This window comes from Trachemys scripta, chromosome 7, assembly GCF_013100865.1.
Source record: "Trachemys scripta elegans isolate TJP31775 chromosome 7, CAS_Tse_1.0, whole genome shotgun sequence".
In the NCBI taxonomy this organism is placed as follows: domain Eukaryota; kingdom Metazoa; phylum Chordata; order Testudines; family Emydidae; genus Trachemys; species Trachemys scripta.
Genome location: NC_048304.1, coordinates 111,512,383 through 111,524,551, shown reverse-complemented (window position 1 = coordinate 111,524,551; position 12,169 = coordinate 111,512,383). Strand labels below are relative to the sequence as shown.

General features: G+C 40.7%; 1 protein-coding gene across 1 annotated transcript in view; it reads right to left on the bottom strand.

The window, feature by feature from the left end:
- RAB11FIP2 (RAB11 family interacting protein 2) overlaps positions 1-11,559 on the bottom strand; it is a 47,327-nt gene extending 35,768 nt beyond the window's left edge. The window contains exon 1 of the mRNA XM_034776031.1: positions 10,249-11,559. Coding sequence (XP_034631922.1) covers positions 10,249-10,601 — 353 coding nt within the window. The 5' untranslated portion in view covers positions 10,602-11,559. The remainder of the gene's footprint in view (positions 1-10,248) is intronic.
- Positions 11,560-12,169: the final 610 nt, after the last annotated feature.

The window sequence follows — 12,169 nt, the reverse complement described above, 5'->3', positions numbered from 1 at the left end:
AATCATTATCACAAGTTAACTAATGTGTGTCACTATCGGTATCACCTGTTATTGGCACACATACAGCAAACTATTTTGACATTCATAAAAGCCTGAAGGAGTTTCATTACAAAACGTTTACAACTTGTATGTTGCCTTCGGAGCATACACAACTTGCATTCAAAGACTTTAAAGAACGTCACACCAAAAAAATAGTTCGGTTGCAAAAATGAAAAAACAAACAAACAAAAAAGTCCCTTGGAAAAGAACAAAAGGACATGTGGTGCTTGATCCTGCACTCACTGAAGTCAACAGCAAGGTTCCCATTGATTCACTGGTGCAGGACTAGGCCAATGGAGCCTGATCCTGAACTATTTACTCATGCCAAGTTCTCAGTGACTTCAGTGGAGTTTTGCTAACATGATAACTATAGGATCAGACCTTTCTTGTTCTTGGTATAAAAACACACATTTGATTTTTATGGCGAAAATGCAAGGTTATTTTGGTAACTTTGGAGACTGTATCTGACATTTTAGTTATAATGAAATTTCCATATGCTTCAGCTCATATGAGATTGAGAGAAATAGACTCAATTTCTGATTTTTTATTCAGAGTCAAATATAATTTTTTCTAATACTGATAAGAATAAAACAATAATAAATCTTGTGAACAGTTCATCGTGAACAATCAATTCTGAAACAGTGAATATTTCTTATTAGAATCTGTTTTTAAAATACAAGGTTGTGTGCAGCAAATAGAGAAACAATGTACATAATAGGAAAAGGATTTGGAAAATAAAGTTGTGTTTTCAGATAGCAGCATATTGGGCCTGAATTATTAAATTCCATTATACTATTGCCAATTTTTATACTGCAGTGTATTATAAAAGGTTATAAAACTTGCTATTTTGGTTTTGCTTACAGTACTTTTAACCACAATAAATGTTGCAGTTGACAGGATGCCATGAGCTTTTTCCTTAGGCCTTGGCTACACTTACCAGCTAGTTCGACGGCTGGAAATCGAAGTTCTGGGTTCGACTTATCGCGTCTAGTCTGGACGCGATAAGTCGAACCCGGAAGTGCTTGCCGTCGACTGCGGTACTCCAGCTCGGCGAGAGGAGTACCGCGGAGTCGACGGGGGAGCCTGCCTGCCGCGTGTGGACCAAGGTAAGTTCGAACTAAGGTACTTCGACTTCAGCTACGTTATTCACGTAGCTGAAGTTGCGTACCTTAGTTCGAATTGGGGGGGTAGTGTAGACCAAGCCTTAGAAAGTCTGCATACACTAGGAAAATAGCCAGTAACATGCATGAACAGGAACTTTTATTTAATAACCAAGTATTGCATCTATTCTTATTTAAACAGACCTCATACCAAGGCTCAACTTCAAGGGAAGTCCTATTGCCTTCTGCTTCAGATTCAAAATTCTTGCCCTCACCTTCAAAGGTTCTGAAGATGATGCCTATGCTTATATCCTCTTATTTTATTTCCTTACTCTTCTTCCCTTTCCAACTATGCCTCCCATGTTTCCTTTTCTCATATATTTCTGAGAATCCTGATCATGAACTTTCGCTCCTCCCCCACAAGTTTTTGGTTATCTTGATTTTGTAGGTGGTATTTATTATTTGTATTGCTCTTCTACACTCCATCAGTCTTCTCAAAACAAAGACTAGGAGACAGAAAGGTTCAAGACAACCTAGGAAAAATCTTATTACCTAGCAGCCCAAGATAACCAACAATCCAGTCTGAACAAGCATGGTTATTTACTAACCACTAAAGAAATTACTTAAGAATCCTGTAATTAATAAGGAACCAACGTCCACTATTCTGGCAATCTTCTTAATGACCCTCTTCATGCTACATAAATAAACACCACAATACCAGGGCACAGACTCCTTTACCTGGGCAGTAGTAGACTGGAAAGGTGAGGAGGAAAATACACTCTGTTTCTATTATAGTGTATAGTGTATACATAATAATTAAGGCCAAATTTTCACATATACAAAAAGTCAAGTGAGACAGCAATTCAAAACGTTCACTCAATGTAGCAAGAGCTACAAGCCCACTTCTGTTTTCCTGGATTTCTCAAGCTGTTTTTTCTCTCTCCTCATTTTCTTCTGATTCTGTTGGTTTCTCCAACTTACTTTTTTATATTTGCTACTGCTCACCTCACACACTTTACACCCTGCTTCCAGTAAATCTTTTGTGACCAATACTTAGTCTCTCTTCCAGTCATGGCGGTAGGTCGTTTTACTGTCACTATGATTCCTCTGTCCTTTCTCTCTCTCTTCCACCAACTGTTAAAGGAGAATTGCTTAAAACATTCTGCTCATTATCCGAATAATAATATGAGTGGGGGCAAAAATCTATGTATATTCTGTTACAAACCATAAAGTCTGTTACTCATATATAGTCTCATACAACTCCCTGTGAAGACAATGGGAGAGTTTCTATTCATTTCAGTGGGAGATGGATTGGGCCATAGAAACATAGAAGATTAGGGTTGGAAGAGACCTTAGGAGGTCATCTAGCCCAACCCCCTCCTCAAAGCAGGGCTAACACCAACTAAATCATCCCAGCCAGGGTTTTGTCAAGCCTGACCTTAAAAACATCTAAGAATGGAGATTCCACCACCTCCCTAGGTAACCCATTCCAGTGCTTCACCACTATTCACCACAATTCCTAGTGAAATAGTGTTTCCTAATATCCAACCTAGACTCCCCCACTGCAATTTGAGACCCTGCTGACGAGCATATTCAACCTGTGGTTCAGAATGAAAGCTGGCCTCCACCTCTGTTTCTTGCCACTGCCAAATGTGAGAAGCAATGGAGTGATTTCCCCATTGAGTCCACAACTTTCCAAAGGTTTCAGAGTAGCAGCCGTGTTAGTCTGTATCCGCAAAAAGAACAGGAGTACTTGTGGCACCCATGTTCTCTGTATGTGTATATATCTCCATGCTATATGTTCCATTTTATGCAGCCGATGAAGTGGGCTGTAGCCCACGAAAGCTTATGCTCAAATAAATTTGTTAGTCTCAAGTGTGCCACAAGTACTTCAACTTTCCAAAGTTCTTCCTCTTTTCCCTCTCTGCCAATGAAGTATCAACTGTTTTCAGTTAATTTAAAATTTAGGCAAAGATTTTAAAAATAGGAATATGAAGTCAGTTACCTAAATCAGGATTTAGATTTAGAAATTAGTTGGTTGATTTTCAAAAATACTGAGCACCCCAAGACTGTTCCCACTATTCCCAGGGTTTCAGTGCTTTGATTCCACACACAGTGGCCTAGTGATTAAAAAGAAGAAAAAGAAAAAGAAAAAAGGGCTCAGCTAGACCACTTACCAAAGAGGAAAAAGGAAAGTGCCCTACACCAGTAGTTGCCTCTAAAATTACTTATAAATACCATCAAAATCCAGAGCACATGAATGTTTAACAAATCTTTTAACCACTAGGCCACCCGCCTTTCAAGATAAATTGCTCCTGGTGGTAATCCTCACTGTCTTGTAATACTGGAGAGGTAAAAAGTGGGTTTTCTTCAGTGAACACAATGAAAGCAAACCCATGCATACACACATACACACACGTCCCAGAGCAAAACCCATTTTTGGACTTAATGTAGATACAAGTGACTAGCCCAAGTGTTTCCAGTCCATCAGTCCCTTGCTTACAAATCACAGTGTTTCCAAATCTTGTGCATGAGGATAAAGCTACACGGGCATTATCCATCAGGTATTAGCATTTTTGCTTATATCTGAAATAAATGTTTACTGTCTCAATTCTAACTTCATCTTAGACAGGTGCTAGAAGGAACATTTTAATTTATATTAAAGTGAAGGCGAAATAAAACATAACACCCAATGAGTCAGACATGCTAAAATCAAGGAAGTAAAAATAACACTCCCTATGATAATACTCCAAGAGAGAACAAGCAGAATAGAAACAATGTCTTAGATAATTACAGCTGCAACAGTATTTCATTTTAATTTACTTGAGAGAACGAGACCATAGCCTGAAAATTGGGATAACCACATTTCCTTGCAAGAAAACCAAATTTGAAATCTTCAGTGCTCATGGGGAAAATGATCATCAAGGATTTAAAGTATTCCAAGGACTGAATCAGCATTGGGAATAACTAATTTTTCCATTTAGATTAGTTCCTTCAAGATTAGGTACACTGAACATTTCTTCACACAACCTGACTAGTGTGATAATCCAGAACTATCTGATCTGTGGGTAGAAAGAGGACTTCAGTGTTCACAGGTGTAAATTCAACATTTTGCACTAGCACTAAATTTAACTAGAAAAAATGTATAAGGCTGTTTTCCTGGTAAGATGATCAGACACTGTATCAACAATATACATTGCATCAAATCAAAAGTTGATAAATGGTAAAATTAAGGAAGGAAACAGGAGTATAGATTGTACTGAATAGGAAGGGAAAGGGTGGGGGGGAATTGATTCATTATTTATTAAAATAAGATCTAAGATATCGAGAAAGATGTAAACCAGGACTGGAAAGCAAGCATTATTTTCTGGAAACTAATTTAAGATGTGATACAGAGTTTAAAAAAAATATATATATATATATATACACACACAACAGCAATATCATGTCATCACAAAATGAATGGAAGTAGGTGTACGAGGATATCTTACTATGGGCTTGTCTATACACCAACTGGAATTGAAATAACTAAATTGGCTTTAACTCACACCATTACTTATTTCAGCGAAGACTATGCACAGACACTCTTATTCTGGAACCAAAGTGACTAAAGGTATGAATTTAAATAAAGTTAGTTATTTCAGATTCAATTTGTGTGTAGACAAACCTCTAACGTGTTACTGAAATTGAAGCCTGAATGAAGTTCAATCCAGATGAGTGTGTGACAAGTGATGAATCAAAGGTTAGACAACCTATAGATATGGCCGGAATTACATCTGCTTCCCTCATTCAGAGTGCATGCTCCCATTTGTTATTGAAGTTTTCATTCAGGGGGTAATATTGTGAAATGATCACACAGCAATCTGGGAAAGCAGCTTTTCATCTTTATCTGACCAGAATATTATGACTATTTCTTTCAGAGGCGGACCTTGCTACCACCAACTATGCTTTGTAACCTAAATATTGATAAACTACGTGTTACAACTAAAATCAACTTGAACCACCGAGGCTAGCACAGAATCCTTGACTTACTACTTGTCATTGAGTCATTTTATAAAAATATAGAAAAAGCACCAATCCACAAAAAGCTCTGGGTTCCTTGCTATCATAGTATATTAAGCTGGTGACACCAGTGCACTGTGATCTGCACTGGTAGTCCGTTTCTGGATGGAATGTAAGATGTTGTTTGAAAGATACCTAATTCAAGAGATTCTTCCCTCCCATGGCATACTTCCACAGCTACAGTCAGAGGTGCTCAAGGTGCAGCCCCCTCAGTGAAAAAGAAAGGACAATGTCAGCAAGACAGTAACCACAACTAGCCATATCTTTTGGAGAATCATTGGTTTAAAATATCCTGAATCTGTCAATAAGACATTCAGGGCATGCAGCAAAATCTTTTAAACAGGCTTTTGAGGATACACCAGCACATGGGCACAATAAAGGACATGTGTTTGTGATGAGGGGATGTATTGATTGGATTGATTTAAGCTTTGGTATTTTCGGGGGGGAAAGGAGGTTGGGATGAGCAGAACATGCTGGTGACTATCTTACATTACTATTTTAATTGATGGCAAAGGTCTCTGGAGCCTAGGATAGGGTCCTTTTAGTGTATTAAATAAATAGCCAAGAGAAAAACCACATATTTTTCACTTTTGTCAACATTACCTACAAAGAATTTTTCGAGGTTAGGTCACAAAATGGAGATAAAAAAATCCTCTGCAACAAATTTCAACATGTAAGAAAAAGCGTAACGAAGAAAAGCTCAAGTTGAAACACTTCAGACGAGTGTTGCAGCTCAAAGCATAGCCGGATGTGTAATAGATCACTTCACTAGGAAAAGTAATAAAGTAAATGATAATAAATGGTTAGAAGACAACAAGAATGAAGAGGATGCAAATGAGATGAGTAACACCAGAAGTAAAAGTTAATGGAAAACCATTCTTGTATAGCACTATGAATTTACAGCACATGACAATAAGAGTTAAACACAGAAATTTAAACAACTACTATAAAAATGTTGTAGCAAATGATCTAAAAGAGTCAGTTATTGGAGATTATTGTTTTCATGCTGGTTCAGGAATTTATATTGTCTTTTATTTTATCATGTTATGCTTGTCAGGAGGCCAGAAGCCTCTGGGCAGACATGACCAATAGATAAGTAGATGTATGTACAAATATGTACACATGCTTTAACACACACACACACACAGATATTTAATACAGACTGCAGTGGCAACAGGGATGTATTTACTTTGCAGTAACAGACAAAAAAGCTGCAATTAAAAACTTGGTTTATATAATGGAAATATAGGCATAATTAGAGCCCTGCACAGATACAAAAATGTGGATCCGCATCTGCCAGGATCAACCCGTGATCTGACCCGTGATCAACTAGCCATCTTTTACCTGTATCTGCACCCGCATCCGTAAGCTGTCTCAAGGGCTAGCAACAAGGGGTGGGGGAAAGGTAGTGGGGGGAGGGGTCTTGCAGGCAAGAGGCAGCACGAGGGTGGGGACTGGGGGTAAAGGATAGCATGGGGAGGGTTCTTGAGGATAAGGGGCAGTGTGGGGTGGGGGCTGGGAGGAAGGGGCGTCACAGCATGTGCTGCTCCCAGGGGCTTGTGAGCGACGGCACACGGCAGCAGCAAAGCGTGTTGCATTCCAGTGGGGCGCCGGGTCCCGGCCGCTCCAATCCCCATGGTCGGGGGCAGGTCCTTCTGCCCAGGAGAAGGCGGGCCAGGCCCAGGAGCCTGGCCAGTGCTGCTGGGCCGGACCATAGTGGGGACACTGGTGCTCCCAAGAGACCTGAGCTGCTAGACAGGAAGCGGCGTGGAAATTGGGTGCTGGACAGCCCCAGCTCCAACCTGCTACCCAGCCCCAGCTACTTGAAAACTTTATTGCTCAGAATATTTTTTAAAATCACATTTTTTCTAAGGTATAAGTAGCAAAGAAAAAATCTAAATGAAAGAGACTATTTTTTCCTGTCATGAGTTCTTGAAGCTGCAATGAACTTGTAAATATACTTACAAACAAAACTGTATGTCATACACCCTGCAGTAGTCCTATGAATTCAAAAATCAGCTGGTTGCCTTCACTTCTCATACCTATTTCTATAAAGCACTGGGGAATTGCTGACAAGGTTCAGCATTGTGCAGAATATTAAATATCTTTTTTGTAATACTCTAGTGACTCTTGAGTCTGTCTCTTACAACACCATATGCACAGCTGTGTTGGAAAGAGGAAGCTATTAAATATATTAAAAAGGTAGAAATATTACCAGTGAAGACACAATCAAATAACTGGATCTCATTTATCCCCAAACAAAGCAAGAAATGTTAACACTACATCAACATAAAAAAATCACTCTCGATGTAATAATGCCACAAGCCTCTTCAATATACCTGAAAGCATAATCAGAGTTTAATAAACTCAATTAGTGCTTTTGAAACAATCAAAATAGCATTGAGGCATCAGAATTCTTTGCGGTCAAGAACAACAGGCCTGACCCTGAGATGCATTAAGCATCCTCAACTTTCACTGGCTCAACCAGTTAATGCTCATATCTGAGAACACTATTTATTCTAACTGCCAATTTGAGGTTAATAGAATGTTATACCCCCCAAAAAGTCTTTATTAATAATAATAATAATAATAATAATAAAAAAGCCAGAATTAAAAAGAATGCTCAAGATTATTTCACTTTGTTAGAGAGCCTGCATTGGTGTACATATACCTGAAGGTTAGTTCTCCTCTCAACACACATTCCTAGATCTCCAGTTAACAGTAATAGGAAATAATGCTGACATGTATGCATGCAGATACTTATGTAGACACAGTAAAATTTGCAAAACCACCTGAGTGCATTAGGATCCTAACTCCAATTGTCAAAAGTCTTAGGGCCAGATGGTTCAAGGTATGCAGGCACCTAAAAATGAAGAAACGTGCCTAGTAGGCACTTTTGATCATCTCAGCAGGTGTGAGTCTGCATCTTTAGCCATGTAAATATCTTTAAAAATCTGACCCTAAGTCACTTTTGAAAATAGTTTATAGTTGCTTTTGAAAATTTACCCTTAGGCCCCAATCCTGAAAAGTGTAGTTTGCAGGGCACAGCTTCAGTTTTGTGGAGCCCCACTGGCTTCAAAAGGGCTCTGCAACAGTGCACCATTCTCTCACATGTTACATTATGCAGGATATGGGCTTCTTCTCACACTTGAAAATAAGAGCTACAAAGATACAGAACATATGTAAACTTGTGTTACCCATAAATACACACACACAAAAAGTATTTCGAATGTTCATTCAGTTATCACAAGGATCTTATTACTTCAGTGCATACAATCCCGGAAATCAAGTCGATTGCATTTTCCGGGAATAATTTTGCAATACTATAGTTCAACCATTACTTTCAGTTAGATTATAAAAAAAGAGATGTGAAAGTGCTGTAATTCTATTCTGCAAAAAAATTGCATTGCCCTAAATGGAAGGAGTGATTTTTCACAATAATTCCTGATTTCTTTATATGCAACTCATTTTACCTTTTCCACTTTATGAACATGTATATCCACTTTGATTTACTTAATTCAAGTTTTTGTATTTACCGTTGTCTTGTTTTACTTTGTCTTTCATTTAATCTTTTTGTTTTCAATGGGACTAATCACATCCTTAAAGGTATGCATGTGACTAAGTGTTTGCAGCACAGGGTTTAATCATCACTTCCAATTATAGAACATTTAACAACACTTAGGAACTAATTTTGAAGAAACAGTGAAACATGTTTGAATCAAATTGAAATAGAAATTAGCACACCATTAAGGTTATAAGAGTTAGCATCTATTGCAGTGGAACAGTTGCAATTCTTTTGGCCTGCCTTTAAAAAGACAATACGTTTAAAATCTAACCTATGCCATGATCCTGCAACGGACGGTCTGAGCAGGTATCTACACACATGCAGAGTTAATTACATAACTGGGGCTTTAGATGGTTAAGGCAGAAATAGCAAGTGCAATTTTACACACCTAACTTATGGCTTGTCCACACAGTTTTTGTACTGGTACAGTTAAAATTATATGACCTCTAGCGTGGATATAGTCATACCAGTACAAAGGTACTTACATCACTACAACTTATTCCCATATATTCAGAAAAATAAGCCACACTGTACCAATATAATTGGGTCCACACTAGGGGTTGTACCAATTTAATACTTCAGTTAAAAACACACAAACAAAAACCCACCTAACACCCTAATCAAAAAAGTTAGATTGGTACAAAAATGAGGGTATTTACCAGGCCTGAGGATACTCAGTCTTTAAACATATAGTATATTTGCTGGCCAAAATATTTATAAACCTAACTTTTACATTATTTCCTTTGAGTTCTAGTTGCAGAATGTGTTGGTTAATTACAATTTTATTTGGGCGCTGCTGAAGGCTACTGCAATAGAAGAAACTTCTAGGAACTGGACTAACATGAATAGAACAACTCCAGTTTGTTGCTAAGGCCCAAACCCTACCCTACAAGCTTCTCTGCATGGGCCTGCAGTGCAGAACAGTTTGCAGGATCAATGCCTAAAACGCTAATCAGAATCAGAAACAGAAAAGTACAGTACAGCAGGCTAAACCGTAATTTAGTCAAAGTTCATTCAACACTAGATAATAAATGTGGAAAATTTAGAGTCACTTAGTTTTGCAGAATATGAAGACTGAACACTACATTAGACAGGTTGATGCTAGATATATGCTTGAGGTTAAGGACTTCCTCAGTCAGAAATATAGTCCAAACTGTGTGCCACAAGTTGAAATAATAGTTGTGCAACTGAGTAGTATGAATAAAAAATAAAAACAGAATGTAAGAAGATGTTAAATATTAATAGATAATAAAATTGTCTACAATTTTTAAATATATGGTTCCACTCTGTCCAGGTGGGCGGGCCCATGTGGTCACTTCAATGAGGATACACCAATGAACAGATCATTGTAGGACAGAGGCTTATGATACATCAGGGAACAAAATATAATCTACCTATTAATTTTACTTTAGCTATAAGGCTTCTGATTGGGAAGCACATACATCAAAGAACCCAATAACTATTAAACAAAACATGACTTACTCTGTTTTTCTTCGTTGCTTGTCCTCAAATATATCATTTAGATTTATTGCCACCTGTCCCAAAAACTTATCCAGCCCCACCAGCGACCTGTGCATGACAATCAGGTAGAGGATGTATTTCTCTGGATTCCCCTGCATCAATAATCCAGGGAGCTCAAATGAGGCCTCTTCTTTCCAGATTGGCTCCAGGGTCTTCTCAGCTACCGAGGTGGAGTATTTTTCCTTGCCCAGTTGTATAATAGTGTAGGTATCGTTGGTGCCATTTTTACCTTTTGGCTTCAGATCTTTGGCTTGAAGAACTGTAACCTGCACGTGGGTTGGGAACCACTTCTGGGCTTGCTCTGCCAACATCATCCTTGAAGGGTTCAGTAGTAGTAGTAACAAAATTAAGTCTGTGAATCTTCTAGTTACTGTATAAGTGCACTTAAAATAGGGATATCTGTGAAAGTCTCAGTGTTTTTTCTCTGAATACTTTGTTTGTTTTGTTTTTGGGAGGTTTTTTTTTTTTTTTTTTTTGAAGGAGAGAGAGAGACACACACTAACCATTGCTTAGATTTTCCCTCCAGAGAAGTAACATCTTTAGCTCTATAACTAATTTTTAAAACAAAATTCTCTATTGTGATGTTTTTCTTCCACAGCAATTAACCAACTTTTCTTTAGTCAGTTTCTCCCCTCACACCATAAAAAAAAACACCCAACAACAAAACAAACTCCCAGAGCCTTTCAGGATAATCCTGAACTTTTAACAAAATTCCCCATTCCCTGCAAGGCAGTCTACTGTGGCATGGCAGGTCCCTCCTCTGCAAAGGGAAGGGGGCAGAGGGTGAGATGGGGTTTCCAGGTCTGGAACCAACTCTAGCCTGCAGCTCTTCTCACCCACAAACTCCCCCTAGGGCTAAAGACACCCTGGTCCCCCCTTAAACCATATCCTCGCAGGAGCCCCAACGTACCCTCCCTTAGAGATCATCCCTGCGTGAGGAGTGCGGGGTCCCCTTCAGCAGCGCTCCACCACCACCATGCCCCACTTGGTACTGGGGGGGTCACACACTCAGTCCCCCTCCCCTCAGATGTGGGAAGCCCTGGGGCCCTCCCCGGGTCTGGGGAGCCCTGGGCTCCGCGCACTCCGCCCCTCCCGCCCCCGCTCTCGCCGGCCTCCCCCTGGCCCCTTACAGCCTCGGCGCCTCAGTCCCCAGCGCTGCAGCGGCGGAGGGGGAGGGGGCGGGGGCGGCTCCTGGAGCGCGGCGGTGCCAGGCTGGGCTCCCCGGCGGCTGACGAGCGAGCCCGGCGACTCGCGGCGCACTCGCGCCCCGCACTGACGCTGCCCGCCCTCCGCCCGCACAGTCTGCGGCGCGCTCGGCCTGCTGCCGCTTCCGCCTTTCCGCTGCGGCGGCTGCCTGCTCGGCGGTCAGAGGGCAGGGGGCAGGGTTCAGTCCCCTCCCTGGCGGCCCCCGGGCCCTGGCAGGCCTCTGCCAACCCCACCCTGCCTCGGGAGCCTACTGGGCTGCTGGCTTGAGGGAGCCGGTCCCACTCACGCACTGCAGTGGGGAAAGAGGGGACCCCCTAATCCTGGGGGACTCCTGGACAGTAGTAGAGAGGCTGATCCCTTATTTATGGGTAGGGGGATTCACCCTAGGGTGACCAGATGTCCCAATTTTATAGGGACAGTCCCGATTTTTGGGTCTTTTTCTTATATGGGCTCCTATTATCCCGCCCCCCCTCCCCCGTCCCAATTTTTCACACTTGCTGTCTGGTCACCCTAATTCACCCTAACAGCGGGGGAGAGGGAGAATAGAGGGGACCCTCTACTGGGGGAGGGGGGAACCTTTGCAACATTAGGAGGAGAGAAGACAGCCCCCTAATATTGGGGTAGGGGAAGGAAGAGGGGACCTAATATTTTTAAAGGCAGAAGGGGCCAAGGCTGG